Source organism: Gallinula chloropus (assembly GCF_964237585.1).
Source record: "Gallinula chloropus genome assembly, chromosome: 4".
Classification (NCBI taxonomy): Eukaryota; Metazoa; Chordata; class Aves; order Gruiformes; family Rallidae; genus Gallinula; species Gallinula chloropus.
Window position 1 is genome coordinate 45,003,334 of NC_140088.1, and position 18,039 is coordinate 45,021,372.

The 18,039-nt window shown below is 44.7% G+C and overlaps 1 protein-coding gene across 1 annotated transcript in view; it reads left to right on the forward strand.

Moving 5' to 3' along the window:
* Nucleotides 1-2,504: 2,504 nt before the first annotated feature.
* The window catches only part of PAPLN (papilin, proteoglycan like sulfated glycoprotein), a gene marked incomplete at both ends in the record, with an annotated part of 39,830 nt that continues 24,295 nt past the window's right edge, over nucleotides 2,505-18,039 (forward strand). Inside the window, 4 exons of the mRNA XM_084262936.1 lie at nucleotides 2,505-2,561; nucleotides 15,215-15,330; nucleotides 16,903-16,963; nucleotides 17,242-17,344. Of these exons, the coding sequence (XP_084119062.1) occupies nucleotides 2,505-2,561; nucleotides 15,215-15,330; nucleotides 16,903-16,963; nucleotides 17,242-17,344 (337 nt within the window). The remainder of the gene's footprint in view (nucleotides 2,562-15,214; nucleotides 15,331-16,902; nucleotides 16,964-17,241; nucleotides 17,345-18,039) is intronic.

The following is an 18,039-nucleotide window of genomic DNA, read 5'->3' on the forward strand; positions in this document are numbered from 1 at the left end:
TCAGCACTGAGTATTACACCTGAGGAAGCTTTTAAAATAACAAGTTGGTTGAAGCCCAGAGAATCAGACACAAGATTTGTTTTGCACTGAAGATTTTAATAGGATACAGAAGGCCCCATTCTTCTGACTATCTATCCTGGAATCTGTTGACTAGTTTTATAGGCCTGGATAGTCTAAACGTTTTTAAAGCTAAGTTTGGGACATGTGTCAGCAATTCCCATGCAAGTGGAAAGGCAAAAGAACGGAAGTAAGCACCAGAGCTGTAACCTCTTGTTGCTTTGATGGAGGGGATTTTCTCAAACCCTGGTTGCTGTCTCTAGTCATCTCCTCACAGAAGCTTTTTATCCTCTCTGGCTAAAAGCCTCCAGGATACCACTTGGAGAGTGCTAGCTCTGATGAGCTGCTTGTCTAACCTCCTCTCCAGAAGCCTCATGTGGTTTGAACCCGGCTGCCACTCTGTCTCTTTGGCTTGGATGTCAGAAGGAGCTAAGCAGGCAGTCCATCAGCAGAGGGCAAGCGATGCAATTTCCACAGCCTTCTCTGTGAATCCGAGAGGTGCCTGGAATTGAAGATGAGAGAGGAATGCTGTGGAAGGGAGAGAGTTTTGTGCTGGGCTGTAGGAAGAGGAGCTGATCAGCCTCATAAATTTGCCTCTGTTTGACACAGGTAACGTTGAAGGAAGACGCTGTTCTCAAAGTGCCCTTTGCTAGTGGGGTGAGGACATTGCAAGCTGCTTCAGGAAAGCTTTTCTGTTTGTGTGCATGTAACTTGTAGCAAAAAGGTCTCCCCTGGCTGTCCTTTCCTTCTGAAAGGATTTGGCAGTTGGATAGGGTTATGACACAGATCCAGCCTGTTTTTTGACTCCAGGGCACAGAGGGTCTACTCGACTTCTTGTGGAGAGCATCTCCAAGTTGTTTCTTCCTTGACTTGAATGGCAAGAGTAGTAGTACCCTATTGTGGGTGATAGAGGTACATAGACTTCCCTTAGGTTCTTAAGAAGGATTAATTCAAAATTAATGAAAGTCTATTCATATAAAAAGCTCCCGCAGCTTCATTTTCTTACGAGTCATATGATTTGCACTCAGTGTATGGGAAGAAAAGCTTATCAGTGCTTGTTTTCCCTGTTCATTGCTTTTTTGCACACTGAATTTGGTGCAACTAGATTTTCAGCACTTTAGTAATTTTCACATCTGAGAGAAAAAAAACACTTTAAAGAACAAGATTTTTATCCCCAGCACAGTGAATGGTGGGAGTGTCAAAATCCATGGTATTTATGGACTTAGAGTTGTAACAAGCTGTGATTCAGTAAGGCCTCGCACTGGGAGAAAAATGGTTACCCATCATAAAGTAACCCAAAATATGAAAATGCCAAATCAAGCAGGTTTCATTTTGGGGCAAACTTTGTTTCTGATTTGACGTTCTCATGCAACAATGACTTTCTATCAAGATTATCATCATTCTGTGTTTTATCTGGATATATAGTCCAGGCTAAAGGAGCTATATATAATGTTTTAATATTAAAACAGATGCTGTTATAATGACTGATGAGATAAATGTTTCATCCTTGATGATTTTATGTACTGTGAAAGGCAGATTTCTCAATCTTTCTGTTTCCATTTCCTTTCCCAAGTTAGAAACTTAGACTAGATAAAGGCTTGCTAGGAATACCCAGCCAATATCTTCTTGCTGGGCTCAATCAACTGGTCATGAGAGAGAATGATTGTAAGAAACAAGCAGTCTCCCTTGGCTACAGTGTCCGTGATTGTAGCTATAAAGGTTGGTGAGTGGTAATTGGTGTGTGCTTGGTTGCTGCAGCTCGGAAGAGGAAGAATACAGTAGCAACAGGCAATGCACCAATAAAGTATTGTGGTTGCAAATATGCATAATGCCCTGATTTCTAGGAACTCTTGTACCCTGTTGTATGCTGGTACATCAGTCTGTGTGGCCTGATGTCCTTCCAAGCTCTGCAGCAGGGCTGTGCTTACTGATGGTTGAATCTAGCTTTGTCAGTGATAAACTGTAGGATTTTAAACAAGCAAGATCACACAAAAACAGACATGAAGCTTCACCAGACCCCACAGGATGAATACAGGGTAAAGAAATGTGAAATGTGGGATTTTTTTTTTTAACCTTGGGTTGCTTGAAGTAATTGCAATCTTCGAGAATTTTATCGTGTGTGGATGTAAAAGGGTGGGAGGGCAGACATGCAACAGCTTGCATCTTCCATTGTGCCCGGGGATGGTGTTCTCACAATACCAGAGGAAAGTTCAGGGAAGTATTTGTACTCAGTAATTACATTCTGGCTCTCTGTGCAGGGTAATTTCAGGCTTTGCAGTTGCCTTTGTCTATCCTGGGAGTGTAGTGCTAAAACTGTTTTTCTTCTCTCCCCCTTGCTTTTAGTTCCACCTCCATTTTTGCTGTAGAGTATCTTGGCTTTTCTGCAGTACAAGCGGCAAAGCAGCATGAGATTCTGATCAAAAATATTTCTGTTTCCACAGGCAAAGATGAAGAACGTGTTCCTTCTGCTTATGCTAGCCATGGTGCCACCTTCTGCGTTTTCAGTAAGTAAAAGCTCTTCTGAACACTGTTAGGAGTAAGGAGATATACTTCTGTTAAGGACTGACGACATCTGTAACTCAAGTATTTTGTAGACAGCATTCCTGAAAGAGCTAATGGGTTCCAGTTGTCAGGCCTATTGCAGTACACGTTATGGAAAGTCTAACTTGGAAATGAAATAACAATGTTGTGGTAGTGCCTCTGGCTCTAGAGGTGTTACGTGCAAAGCAGTGACTGCTGCCTTCTGTTTCAAAGCTACAGATATTTGTCACTTCAAGTAGAAAAAACAGATCTTTGGTTAGCCCTTTTTCTCTTCTCTTTGGTTTTAGTGGTCTAAACCACGTGGTTCAGCTGTACTGGGGGAGGTAGTCTTTGTTCAGCCAATTCAATATTGTCAGGAAAAGAAGGCAGCTATTAGGAACTGGGATTCCTCTTCCTTCCTGAGATAGAAATAGGATATTTTCTGAAGCTGCATTTACTTAAGACAGTATCTCTGAGTTTAACTTCAATTATGTTAATAAGTCGGACATCCGAGGTAAAGGGTGGCCTGCTGAGTGGAAGCATTAGCAAAAGGAAGCCATGCTGTGCTTGTTAGGTGTAAAGGAACAGAGAGGGGGTGAAAAAAGAAGAGGTAATTACCACCTGGAGTAAGTGTCTTGTGGAAGTAGTGAGGAATTATAAATATGCCATTAAAACTAATGAGTCCATAACTTTTAACTTCTAGTGCGATCGTGAATTTCTGTTCCCAGGTTCAGCATTTGCAAATGCTTTCTAGGCCACCCTTGAAGATCAGGGATGGGAGGCCAATGTTTTAGTCACCTTCTGTCTTAGAAGGAAATATGCCTAAATGAGGGCATGGTACTGCACATCTAATAGAAGATAGTACTGTACGTTAAAAGAACAAGAAACAGAAGATACTATATTTGGTTTATCTCTTCACCTGCCTATCTCCAACCAGGTGATGGGTTTTTTTGGAAGGGAAATGACTGCAACACCCTGCAACAGTGAAGGCTGACATTTCTTTCGTGTTAGAATCTGTCCCCTGCATGCAATTAGTAGCTACTCTTGAGGGCATGCTGAAGGGAGAAGGTTTTGCTTGGCCACTGCTTAATTTAAGTTTCCCTGACGTTGTCTAAGCCGTGAGGAAGCAGGAAGATCCAGCAGCAGTGAGGGACTCTGCTGGGGTAATTCTCTTCTTTCTTTTATTTTTCTTTCTTTTCTTTTTTTCGTCTTTTTTTTTTTTTAGTGTGTGGTGTTTTGGTTTGGGTTTCTTTTTTTTATTGTTGTTGTTTTGTTTTGTTGGGTTTTTTTCTCCCAGGGGAGGAAAGAAAAACAGTGTTGGTTTCATACGGGGCACTCTCTTACCAGATGCTAGTGCAAGTAGGCTGAACCATAGTCAGCTTGGGAGAGCTGGAGCTGGCAGGATTGGTTGTAGTGATGGCACAGATCACAAGGTTGAAAAAGACCTTTAAGATCATCAAGTCCAACCGTTCCCATCCTATGCTAAACCATATCTCGAAGTACCTGATCTATCCTTTTTTTAAACACATCCAGGGATGGTGACTCAGCCACCTCCCTGGAGAAGTCGAGTCTGGTCTCTGGTAGATCAGGTTATACCCCAAGAGAGTAGTGGAGTTGCCTGAACTCCTGCAGGTGGGACAGCTCTGGGAAAGCAGTGCCTGCATGCCTCTGGTTCATCTGCTGCTATAAATGCAAGTAGCACGCATGTGTGGTGGGGGGAAAGGAGGAGTGGGTGAGTCTGAAAGCTGAGGTAGGGAATGCTGCATGGTGGGAAAATAAGTTTGAGAACTGCTTGCTGTTCTACACCATTCCCTGCTCCTCCAGGGCTTCATCTGAGATGACAGGCTTGTTGAGAATTAACTTTAATCCATCGTATTGGAAAGGTCCCTTCCCTGTGCTGTTCTTTTGTGGCAGAAGAGATTGTCAGGCAGCGTGGTGCACTTCACCACACAGGAGAACTGCTTCTTTTAATGCATAGCAGTGTCTCTGAAAGAGTGAGGCTCTGTCACTTTAACTGTGCTAAATACTAGATCCAGAGCAGCCTTGCAGTTGTTTTGGTACCAAATGAGCTGCCAGTGTTAGCAGCAGTACATGGGTAGAAAGGTGGGTCACCTCCAGCTAAACAGTGAACAGCGTACACCGCAGGAAGGTGATGGGAACACTAAAAACAGCAAAAAAGGCACGTACTAACACATGTGGGGCTTATTCCAGAATGAACTGCTTATCTCTCAGATACATCCTGTCTACTGATGCAAACCACGATTGGACACCTTTTGCCCCAGGCACAGGAAAGCCTGAACTTACAAAAACACAGGCTGATAGTGCTAATGGGAGTACAGCTATAAACGTGTGAGCTGCGGGCTTATGCGAGGGTGGAGAAGGGTCTACAGGGATTCTTGTCTGCTTGTGATTAAAGGGTGTAGATTGATGCCTGCTGGTTTTCATCGCCTACTTTTGGAGTGGAGTATCTGAACTTGTTTTTATTTTATTGATTTTTAGGCTAGGGAAAGCAGCAAGCAGAATAAGGGCAGAAATGTTGATAGGGCTAAGACTTTAAGAGCAGCTGAGGCTATTGCCTGCATCTTCTCTCTGCTTGCAGTCTGACAGTGCTGGTTTATGTGCCAGACATGGCAGGTAGCATTTCGGAGCAAGGGAGTGACCCCTGCTTATCAAAGCCACTGGCTGGTGAGAATTTTGTGCCCAGTGCTCCACCCTCGATGGGATGCACTAGCCATTCTTCTTTCCTGACAAAACATGGAGGGGTCTTACCATACAGCATCTGCTGTGTCCATCCCTTTTTTCACCAAGCTTTGATGGATCTGGAAAAGGAGGTCAGCCATTACTTGTAGCTCCTTTATTGTTTGTGCTGTAGTACTAGAAAATACAGCTGGATGCTCGGGAAGAGTTCTGTTGGGGGGCTGTACAACAGAACACCAACATGTCTCTCCATCTTACATCTTGCCATCTTATACCCTAGCTGTTAACACAGAGCAGTGGCAGAGGAGTTCAGTGTGTTTTCAGGCCATCCTACCATTGCCTCTGTGAAGGGTGTTAGTGGTGGCAATAATGGAAAACACCAGGTTCAAATGTCGGTGTCATGATTCCTCCTGGGTTTTCAGAGAAGGATGAAATGATGTAAAACTACCTGAGCCCTGTCCATGGGCTACTGCCAATGAAATGGTACTTCTCATGACTTAGAGAAAATAAATTCTGAAGGTTTTCCCTGTGAATAACTCTGCTGTTATTCTGTGTGCATGTACTTGGCATGATTGTGTGTTGTATGTTTTGGGTTGTTTTATGTTTAGTAAACATGGCATTCATCTCACTTCTGTTTTTACAAGTGTGATTTCATGTTGGCAAATTACTGCATCTGGAATTCTTTCTTTTGAGCTTTGAAACCTCTTACCTGTCTGTACCATGAGACTATTTCAAGGAAAAGCTGCTCATCAAGGGAAGTGTTTAATATTGTACAATCTGTAGGCGTTAGCTGATGGATAGACCATGTCCAACACTTATCTTTGCTCCTAGATTGTACTGCAGGTGTGCTTAAAGTGAAGGCTGGTCTGAGGCTTGGCTGAAAACTGTATTCAAATACACTTCAACTGGACAGTGTTGCTTTCTATGAGCCTGCATTTCTAGGTCACAGAATCACAGAATCACAGAATCTTAGGGGTTGGAAGGGACCTCAAGAGATCATCGGGTCCAACCCCCCTGCCAAAGCAGGCTCCCTATCTCATATTACACAGATAGGCATCCAGACGAGACTTGAATATCTCCAGGTCAAAATGTTGGTTTCACTTTCTTCTAAAGAAATTAACGTTGTTATTGTTTTGACACTGTTAATCTACTGACTAAACTTCTAACCCCCTTAACCAGATCTGACAGGAAAGGCAGAAGGTGCAGGACCTCAAAGTCAAGGTCATACAGAAACAGTGAAAATTACTGTGAGGAGGGAGAAAGAGATTTTATTGATGTTCCTGGTGAGTGAAAGGTAGAACAAGGTGCATGAGAATAATCCTACTGGGTAAGACCAGTTCATTTTGCCCTATATCCTGTCTCCAGCCATGTCACAAACATGTCTAGGGGAAAAACATTATAAGATTGGTAGCTAAGCACAATTTCTTCCAGTGTGTTCCCAGTATTTGTAGTTTATGAACCCTTTGAGCTGTTTTTTATTTCTCTTCCCTAAATTTGGCCAGCATCTCCTTAAAGCCGTGCAGGCTTCTGGCATGACAGCAAGATGCTGCTCCTTGGTAGTAAAGGTCAGCTCCTATGTAATAGTTTTATTTGTTTGGGTAGGATTTGTGTTTTCTCCTGCACAGCACTGAAGTTACCTATGGAACATCTCAACTATCATTTAGTGACAAGTCACTTCACTATGAAAGGGCATTACAATATTTTTCCAGTCTCTTCCTGGTTCTTTATTGTCCTTTATTACTCTTATCGGCTGCCTTCGCTGCTCCTGTGTTTTTGGTGTAACTGAGGAATGTGTTGAGCAGCTCAGGTTCCTAACAGAATTCTGCCCTTGATACCAGCTCTTGCAGTGACTGGCGATTTCCTACCTGTGTGTTTTGTCTTTAGGCCACCTGCTCATCATCCATACGAGGACTTTTCTTCTGGTTGCTCAGCTTCTTTCAAAGGTGAAGGATTTAGTTGAAAGCTTTTTGGGAATCAGAGTATATCCAACAGGTTACCTTTGATGACATGTTTGTGAATCTCTCAGAGCTGCAATAGTCAGATTTGCCTTTAAAAAAAGCCTTTGTTGACTTTTCCCCAGATATACTGTATTTATGCAGGTGCCTGTTCTTTGTTATGTTTTCTATTAATGTATCAGTAGATGTCAGTTTTACATTGTGTGGGTGTCCAGTTCCTTGGGGTCCCCAGGGACGCTTTTCTAAACTGGTGTCAGATTTTCCACTTCCCAATTATTGGATGCCAAAGTGGTTTAGCTGGGAGGGTTGTATGTAACAGCTTATCCATTTCAACCTTGAGTTCCTGTTGGGTCCCTTGGATAAACAACTTCTGGTGACTTCACACTGTGCGTTTTGTGCACTTCTCCAAATATGCTTGGGGTCATAAAGTTTTCTCACAATCCTCTTCTTTGTGGAGATTACTGAACGTCCCCAGTTTCTTCCACGAGGATTCCAAGAATTAATTTGACTTTTCTGCAATGGCTGTATCTCTTCAAAGAGCTCTCTTTCACACCAGTCAGCTCTAGGCCACCCAGAGTTTCTGGAAGGCCTTACTTTTCTGAAAACTTCCTTGTCTGCTCTGCCTGCAAGGCAGCATATACCTAATCCTGCATGGACCCCATCCTGCACAGCGAACAGAAGAACAGAGGGTGTGGAAGGAGCCAGGTATATGTACAGCCCATAACAAAGTAGAAGAGTGAGGGCACTGCAGCCTTCCAGTACCTGAAGGGAACTTATAAACAGGAGGAGAATAAACCTTTTTAAAGCGCAGACAATGACAGCACAAGGGGGATGTATTGAAGCTAAAGGAAGGAAGGTCTAAATTAGATATTAGGGGGAAGTTCTTTACAGAGAGAGTGGTGAGGTGCTGGAAGGGGCTGCCCAGAGAGGTGGTGGATGCCCCATCCCTGGACGTGTTCAAGGCCAGGTTGGATGGGGCCCTGGGCAACCTTGTGTAGATCCAGGCCTGGAGGTTGGTGTCCCTGCCTGTGGCAGGGGGGTTGGAACTGTGTGATCTTTGGGGTCCCTTCCAACCCAGACCATTCTGTGATTCTATGACTCCCATGGTGAGTGGAACATGGTGGGGGGGTGGGATGGAAGAGAGTTGAGGGAGTGGGTGATATAGGGAGAACCTGAGGTATTTGGGGGAGCTGAAGATGTAAGGGAAATGATGGGTTTTAGTGGACTTGTTAGGATATGCTAACAAGCCATGGCTGGGGTGGTACAGCAGAATGAAAGGAGATATACACAGTGACTCTAAAAACCACAAACCATTAAAACTAATGAAGCCCTGGGTTTTTTCCTCCTCATTGTGAAGCTGTTTGCCTTAATAAGATGCTCTCTTCTCCTGTACCATTTTGCATGTCGTTTCCCGCTGTCACCATCTTGTTCTCTTTCATTCTTGTTTTTCTAGTTTTTGCTCAAATGCAATTCTTTGGTTGCTTATTCATTATTCATAAAAATGGTACTTGGCATTCTTCATCTTCAAAGCTCTTTGCAAGCCTGCTGTGCCTGAGCCAAGATCAATGGTTAAGAAAGAATCATATAAAAAAATGCTTTGCTGATGTGTGTCTGATTCATTCGCTTATCTTTTTGTTGCATTTTCAGTTAATAGCATAGCTGGTTGCAGGTGGATTGATCTGGTAAATGCATGTATTGGAATAGCAGCATCTGTCTGCAGGTTAAATGTGTGAGATACCTTTTCAGCTGCCTTTCAATCAAGCCTGAGTGGTGAATGTCACATGTCTTGCAGGGCATAGCTATATGGAAACATTATAAGGCATCATTGCTGTAGCACTGTGTGACTCCTCTGGATATGGAAAGGAGAAGGCTCCTGTCCTGAAGAGTATGTGGTCTAAAAAGGCACTTCATGTGGGTTGTTTTTGTCAGGGCCCTAACAGCGCTACTGGGCTTTACTGGCCCTGACTGGTCTTGGCCCTGTCTGCCTGCAGCCCCAGGGTTCCTTTGCAGCTGCCTGGGGCTGTCAGCCCCTGCCCCAGTGACGCTGCAGCAGGGATGGTCTCCAGCTTCCCACAGCCCTGCCTGGCCTCGGGCCCTGACAAGCCCGGCCCATGTCCTGGTCTGGCTTTGGCCAGACTCCCCTGGGCTGGGGCTGTCCCCCAGCCTGCCCCACTGCCCTGGGAGAGCACTGTGGTGGTGGCCCCCAGCCCACAAGGAGCAGCCAGCCCTTGGGGCACTGTAACAGTTGTTTTTGGAGAGGGGTTCCCCCTTCCCTTACTAACTTTTCTCTAAGCAATTAGAAGTCAAACTTAGCAAAGCAGCATTTTTCACTCGAGACTTATTACTTGCTGAGACTTTGGCAATGAAAACATTGCAGAATAAATTACTCTGGTGATAACCAAACACTTAACAAAAGTAAAGTCACCCTTCTTTCACACATGCTTCATCAGTGGGTCTACAGTTCAGGGGTGTGTCAAAAGAAATGTTAACCTTCTATCAGAAACTGTAAACCCCAGAAAGAATATATTTCAGATAAAAAGACTTTGTGTTGTTTGAGAAATAGTAAGAATAGTTAAAGAAATAGTCTGATTGCTTCTACAGTTTTAAACGCCAGAAATACTGCATAAAGTGAGTGGCACCTGGGAAATCAATGTCACGTCACTCACCCATTGACAACAGTGTCTATTTTCAGTGAGTAAGAATCACACAGGGATTTGTAGTCAACTTCCAGTGTCAAGGATTTCCCACTATGTCATCAGTGCTGGCAATGAGATTTGCATCAGGTCTGAATGGACTCTAGTAACTATGTGATGCAGCTCAAGGAATCACAGTAAACTTTTCAGTGTCCAAAAACATGCTTCAGTTGCAGCTCAGTGGGCTAAAGGTATGTGACCTGCTCAGCTAAAAGCAAGCACAACCATTGTTCAAAGACTCTCAGGCATAGCGGGGGTATCGGTAACCATGTGCTTTGAGCAGCGACTATTGGAGGAGTGTAACATGATGTTTTATTAGTGCTTCTCAGACTGGAAAAGCAGCATTCAGAATCACAGAATAATTCTGCCCTGGTCAGGCCCCACCTGGAGTATTGTGTCCAGTTCTGGTATAGAAAAGACAGGGATCTCCTGGAGAGAGTCCAGAGAAGGGCTACAAAGATGATTAAGGGCCTGGAGCATCTCCCCTGTGAGGAAAGGCTGAGTGACCTGGGGCTGTTCAGCCTTGAGAAAAGAAGACTGAGAGGGGATCAGATCAATGTTTATCAATATCTGAAGTGTGGGACACAGGGGGAAATGGCCAGCCTCTTCTCAGTGGTCTGTGGGGACAGGACAAGGGGCAATGGCCTCAAGTTGGAGCACACGAAGTTCCGCACGAACATGTGGAAGAACTTTTTCCCAGTGAGGGTGACAGAGCCCTGGGACAGGCTGCCCAGGGGGGTGTGGAGTCTCCTTCTCTGGAGAGATTCCAGACCCATCTGGACCCCTCCCTGTGCGACCAGTCCTAGGGACCCTGCTTTGGCAGGGGGTTGGACCCGATGATCTCTGGAGGTCCCTTCCAACCCCTATGATTCTGTGATTCAGGTTGACCATCTCTAGATGCACAAAGGTGCCCAAGGAGTATGGGAAACACCGGGGTAAGAACTTGGCTGGGATTTGGGTTATTTGAACCCGTGACTGCAGACCTTCACTGCTCACTTCGGACTGCCTAGCAAAGTGATGTTTGCTTTGATAGCTTGCTAGTATTTCAGTCGCATTTAGCTTGCAAAAAAGCACCAGGAATTTATTCATGCTGAATTTTGAGTCTGCATATAGCTATATGAACTTGAGGGATCACTGCATGCCTGCAGCACTTCTCTCTGGGAAGCACAGTCCTCTTCCCATGCACAGTTCCATAGCCATCTCCTCAGACTGACTGAGAAGTCTTTTTTAAGTGTTCCTACATGCTGCCAATGTTTTCTGTCTTTTTATGTCAAGTCCCATTGATAACTCCTCCACAAGTGAATGTTTCATATACAAAAATAAATGTTATATGGTATTTAATTATGCCATCTAGGGCCCTGTTCCATAATTCTTTTGTGTGCCTGATGCACACTGGAATTGTCTTTGCCTTTAAAGTCTGGAGCTCTAGTGACTCAGAGGACTTTTTACTTGCCGGTTATATGACATACATTTGGCCTGATAACAGCAGATGCTGCAAGTACATCAGCAATGCATCTGTCTAGGAGCTGATGGAAACAACACAGTGTTCATTAGAAAAAAAAGTCCATTAAATTACTGGCCTTCTAAACTTCTGTACCACAGCAGCCTGTTTACCACTGAGCACAGAGTGCGTGTGGCACCAGGGTTGCGTGCATCATCAGTATCCCCAGAGGGCATGAGCTGCTGTTGTCTCAACAGCAATAAAACTAGATAGAGCAGTTGGGCATTAACTTTCTGCTCTGGAGCTTTTAGAAGTCAAGTAACTCAATGGTTGTATGCCTCCTCTGGCTTTTCCTGAAACATTAAAATGAAATACCTGTTGCAGATAAAGGAACTGCGTTCTTGTATGTGTGCTTTGCTGAAGCATGGGGGAACACAGCAGAGTGAATTTGCAACAGCCATGAGGCTGGTAGATTTTTAGTCCTGGGCTCCAGGAGGAACTGGGATTTAGTCCTCCTGGCTGCCGACAGATAAAATTATTCCAGGGTCTAAAGAAATCAGGAAGAGGCTTTTGGAACAGAAACTAGCTGAGAGCATCTTGTTACCAGATTATGTAATACTAGATTTCTTATTTGTTATAAATATGCAGCCTTATATTTGCCTGCATATTGTCATGGTTTAACCTCAGCTGGCAACCAAGCACCATGCAATCTCTCACTCCCTGCCTCCTGTGTGGGATGGGGAGGAGAACCAACAATAAAACTCATGGGTTGAGATTAAAGACAGTTTACAAGGAGAGCAAAGAAAGACAAAATAATAATAATAGAATATACAAAATGACTGATGCACAGTATGATGGCTCATCAGCCAATGCCCAGCACATCCTCATGCCCAACTCCCCCTCCCCCCCCCCCCCCAATTTAGATACTGAGTGTGATGTCAGATGGTATGGGATATCACTTTGGCCAGTTTGGGTCAGCTGTCCTGGCTGCACTCCATCCCAGCTGCTTGGGCACTTCCTCACCAGCACAGCCTGGGAAGCTGAAAAGCCCTTGACTTAGTATATACTAAGCACTACTTTGCAACAACTCAAAGCCACCAGTGGGTTATCAACATTGTTCTCACACTAAAGCCAAAACATGGTACTATCCTCTTTACTAGGAAGAAAATGACCTCTGTCCCTGCTGAAGCAAATGCACGCACACGGTTGCTGAAGTAGTGCGGACTGTGCACAGATTTCTGAATATTGAGCCTGGCCCCTATTAAAATGTTCCTCTACTACTGTACAGCTTTGGGAGCTGCTGATTAATGCTCCTTTTGGGGTATAAATAAATGGAGGGATACTGAGAAAATGATTGTGTCTGCGCTCTACCTATGTGTAAGCCTTACAACAAAGAGTCCCTGCAGATTTTGCTCTCTATAGAAGGAATAAAGAATGCTGCTTCTGTAGGAGGGATATTGGAATATTTATCGGGTTGGAGGGTGTATGTCAGGGAAGGGCTTTCTATCCTAATTGCCTTCCAGTAATCTGACTTTCAAATGCTCTTCCTTTGGATTTTTATCTGCATGTTTCTCTCTTATGCTGTCTGAAAGGTCCCTTGTTTCCAGAGTGAGCTAATACTGCTCCTAAATCACTCAGCTGATAGAGAGGAATGAGGCTGCAGAGAAGCAGAGTGGTAGAGTGTTTCATTCCTTTGAGAGTAAGGGAGGAAGGATTACAGGGGGAGGAATTAGGTGTCTGGAAGAAAAACTAGGGAACGTAAGATACTTTGCTGAAAGTTGTATCTGTATTGATGGGATTACTCCTGCAAAGGCGAATGAGAATGCAGAAGACGAGCTTAGTATCTGGAATGGGAGGAGGGTTTGGCAGGGGGTCAGGGGGATGTTGACTTGGCAGAGAGAAGGAATGTAGAAGTGACTGTGAGCTGGGCAGTACCATGGGGTGAGCACAGGGACAGCAAACAGAGTTAGACTGAACCAGAACTTGTCCTGAAGGATTTTTTTTAACTGTTCATGAGGGCATGTAGCAGTAAGACAAGGTGGTAATGGTTTTAAACTAGAAAAAAGTAATTTAGGTAGGATATTAGGAAAAAATTCTTCAATATGAGGGTGGTAGATCACCTGAACAGGTTGCCCAGAGAGGTAGTGGAGCCCCATCCCTGGAGATATTCAAGGTGAGGCTTGATGGGGCTTTGAGTGACCTGATCTAGTGAAGATGTCCCTGCTCGCTGCAAGGGGGGTTGGACTAGATGACCCCTAAAGGTCCCTTTCAACCTTACACATTCTGTGATTATGTGATTTTGCTTGCTGAGATATTAGAAAGAATTGCACAAAACCTGTGTGACGGGAATCAAATAGCACTGGCCATGGAGAAAGTATTTCACGTTAGGGTGATACAGGCAGGAAGAAGCTGGAGTGACCCTGCAGCGAGATAGCTGTGGGTAATTTGATAGGGAGTGCGTAAGTATGATCAGCTGATATCTCTGACTGTTACTCTGCCAGGACCGGGGAATTAGTCCTTAGAAGAGGGTGAAAGGGAGAAACAAGACTGACTCAGGGACATCCCGTCAGGCAGGGAGTTCATGTAGAATCTCACAAAAGCTGTTTAAACGACGGGAGGACTGAGGCAGCCATTTTACCCGTGGTGGCTTCCTGGGATAGCTTATTCGGCTACCCCCTACTTCTAGCGGACACCTGGATGGGTTATGTATAAGCAGCTACCTGTTAACTGAAGTGGACATTGTGCTTTTAAAGTGAGGAGGAAGGAATGGAAGCTGAGCACAAGCAGGGAAATGTAGAGGATGGGAACTGTGTTCGAGCCAAAAGGAGGTGTGTGAAACTAGAGGACAGATTGGGACCCAGACCCAGGGGTTGTGTAGACTTGGTAGGATACTGCGTGTGAAGAAGGGAATGGGACTATATCTTAATAACTTGTCACCTGTCATTTCTCTGCGTGCCCACTCCTCACTACCATAAATATTTAACTGCCCAAATGATATGTGTTACCTTCTCAGTTGTGTAACACATACATAAACTGTGTTCACAGCATCCCTCCCTGCGTAACCCTGCTTTTACCTTCTTTTCCCAAGCAGATTTAAACCCATTGCGTCTTGCAATTATTCTTTTCTCGGGATATTGCTGTTCATCCTGCTAACCTCCCATGTCCTGCTGTATGTGCATCCCATCAGCTGCAGTAGGACCTTTTTTCATGAAAATATATTATTTTGTGGGCTTCCAAGGCAGTGTATTTCACTTGGTCCCATTGCACTTGTAACTTCTTGCTATATTAATGTCAGTTTCCATTCAGACTTTCTCAATGCAGAATTAATTAAGGCTGCAGCTAATGATGGCCTAGACCCAGTCAGATCTCATCATTGGTTATATTTAAGTAAGGGGCAAAAAAAGTCCATGGATGGATTTTTTTTCCAGTAAAGTTTGTTCCAGGGGGTTCCTTGGTGTTTCCTCTTAAGTACATGGCTTGGAGCCAAGGATTTGGGATTAAGTGGCTCTGTTGATCAGGAGTGGAGTGATGGTGCTCACAGTCTCTGAAGTAATGGGTTGCCTTCGTCGCCTTGCTGGAGATGTTACCCTCTCAGATAGTTATTCACAAGTGCTGAGGTTCTGTGAATCGACGTGCATTAACAGTGTAGGGGGTATTACAAAGTGGGATGTGCTGTGTGGCTTCAGGAAGCTGTACTGGAGGTGTATTATTCTCTGCCACTTCTCCTACTAGGAGTACAGCCCAGCAAGGCAGTGTCTTTCCTGAGAGAACATATGGGAGCTCTCCTTTGTTTTCACTGGGTTTTTTCTTGTCATGTCTGATATGTCTGTGGGGTTGTTTTTTATTTGTAGGGCCACCAGAGGAAACGGCAGATTGATGTCTGGGGGAGCTGGGGTGAATGGGGCAAGTGCAGTCGGAGCTGTGGCGGTGGAGTCAGCTTTCGGCAACGACACTGCTATTCCCAAAGGTAAGAGATAACCTCCTTTTTCTGTCTTTAAGCTTGTTTATTTCTGTTACTGAGTTCCTGCTCTTACATTCCAATATGCACCCAGAACAGAAACGGCGTAGCGTTTGATTCCAGGGAAGTAAATGACCGAGTCTCCTTGAGATGATCCTCACCTCTGGTCTGGTCACTGCTGTTCTGAATAGTACTCGCTTCCACACACTCTTGCTTTTGGCTCCTTTGCTAGAGCACAGCGGTTTCTCTGTGAGATCAGAGGCTGTGCAGTCGAGTGATTGGTGTGGCAGCTCGGTCAGGTCTAGCACAGCAGGCCTGGGGGAGAGAGAGAGCAGCCCAGAGCAGCAGATTTCTCTCCTGAGAGCTGGTGGCTGTGCCAAGATATTTTCAGGTTTATGATTTCCCAGGAAGGTAAATTGCCCCAGAAGAAACGGAAGAGTGGAGTTGGCTCAAGCAGTGGTAATGCTGTGCCATCTCATTTGCAGCTGGGTTAGATGCGGTAAGGATGATTATTGGGACTGCCCCTGTTGGGAATGATGGGCCTGAGAGATTGTGTTGTGGATAAAAACGAAGAGGGGGTAGGGTGGGGGAGAAGCCAAACTCTCAGTAATATCCCACGGAGGGGGGAAACCTCTTTATATTTAGAAAAATGAGAGAGGCTTTTAAGTAGAAGGATCCAGAGTTATGAAGCATTGGTGCTTCCCAGACAGAGTGAAGAAAGGTCTTTCCTGAAAGCTGTGTGTGATGGTGTGTGTGATGGTGTAAAGCTGTGTGTGATGGTAGACACCTGCCAGCATCCCTGGGGAGGTTTTCTCTCCTTTTTAGATACTAGACATTGGTTGGCTTTTCAGATCAATTCCTCCATAACTGTTATTCTCCATAATTCTCAGCTGTAGTCATTGATGGAACTAGGGTCTTGCACATTTCCCATTGGCATGTTTAGCTCTTCCTGCTAATGGGTTTAGCGTGCATGTAAACAGCATGATAGATGACATGTACCTTTTCTGAGTTGGCCACTGCCGTCCTGCTGCTCTGGTTTGGTATGGATGCCTCAACTGTTTAGCGGTGGACAAAGTACTGAAAGCTCTGCTTCTGCTATTTAATGGAAACATGACCCTGAAGAGTTATACTCTCTGGGCTTTCTGGTATAAAATAGACAGGGATCTCCTGGAGAGAGTCCAGAGAAGGGCTACGAAGGTGATTAAGGGTCTGGAGCATCTCCCCTGTGAGGAAAGGCTGAGTGAGCTGGGGCTGTTCAGCCTTGAGAAAAGAAGACTGAGAAGGGATCGGATCAAGGTTTATCAATATCTGAAGTGTGGGACACAGGGGGAAATGGCCAGCCTCTTCTCAGTGGTCTGTGGGGACAGGACAAGGGGCAATGACAAGGGCAATGCCAGAACACAAGCCATAGTAGAAAATGGCACTAGAAGGTGCCAGCTGGCTTTAGTGGAAAAGAAGGGCATTTTAGATATTTTTCAGTTTCAAGAAACTCCATCTGAAGGTGATCTGTAAAGTCTGCCATAAGTTGGGTTTTGTGTGTGTATTCTTCAGAGAGCTTCATGTTGGTTTTCTGTCTTCCAGGACAGAAGGTGCTTCCAGCTGTGTTGGACCAACTCGAAGCTATCAGTCATGCAACATTCAGGTACAGGGCTCTGTGCTTTGTTTTTGCCTGGCTATTGCTCCTTTTCCCCAGACAAACGTAATTCTTCTTCACAAGGAATATGTCATGATTCGTTTTTCTTTCTCTGACATCACCGCTGAATGCTCTTCGTTAACAGCACCCCTTCAAAAGCATATTCAATATATGCCCCTGGTTTTATATGGGAGCAATCATGAATCAAAACCATATATTTTTTGTTGTACACTTAATTTTCCTCCTTCTTATAATGGCCCAACACAAATATTTTCTCCTCTAAACAGAGCTGCCCAGAAGGTTCACAGGATTTTCGGGCAGAGCAGTGTGCAGAGTTCGATGGGACTGAATTCCAAGGAAAGAAATACAAATGGCTTCCGTATTATGGAGGTAATGATAAACAATTAGGGTTATGTTTCATCCCTAACTACCAACAGTACGTTTTGAAGTGACTGTACCTTGTAAGGTACTTCCTTAGTGGTGAGGCAGCAGGTGGCATGGAAACAATCTTTTTGCCAGCAGCAAAACGTTGCTCTCTCTGGATGCATGGACCCAGAGAGAGCTCCCATTGCAGTAACACATAGTTGTCTCTTGTAAGAGCCAGTCTTTCCAGCTCAAGAAAGCTGGAGCTGGTTGCAGCTAGGTCCTAAAGTACTAGAGGTGCCAAAGCTCTGCTGTATTTTTCAATATTGGCAAAGGAATATTAGCAGGGCACAGAAGAAACAAATACATATAATTAATGAGTGCTTCAGGAAATATGACATCTCTTTCAATTGGCCTGTGCTTTCTTGAGATACCAGCTCAGAAGGCACTGTAGGAACCACAGGTCCTTGCTCTGAACTTTGGTATGTTATCATTATCCTAGCCCTGCTGAGAAGGGCCTGGGTGTCATGGTGAATGACAAACTGAAGATGAGCAGGCCGTGTGCTCTTTCAGCTCGCAAGGCCAATGGGATCCTGGGCTTCATCAGAAGACGGGTGGCAGCAGGGACAGGGACAGGATTGTCCCTCTCCACTCTGCCCTCGTGAGGCCCCAGCTGATGTCCTGTGTCCAGAACTGGGGCTCCAATACAAGAAAGATGTGGG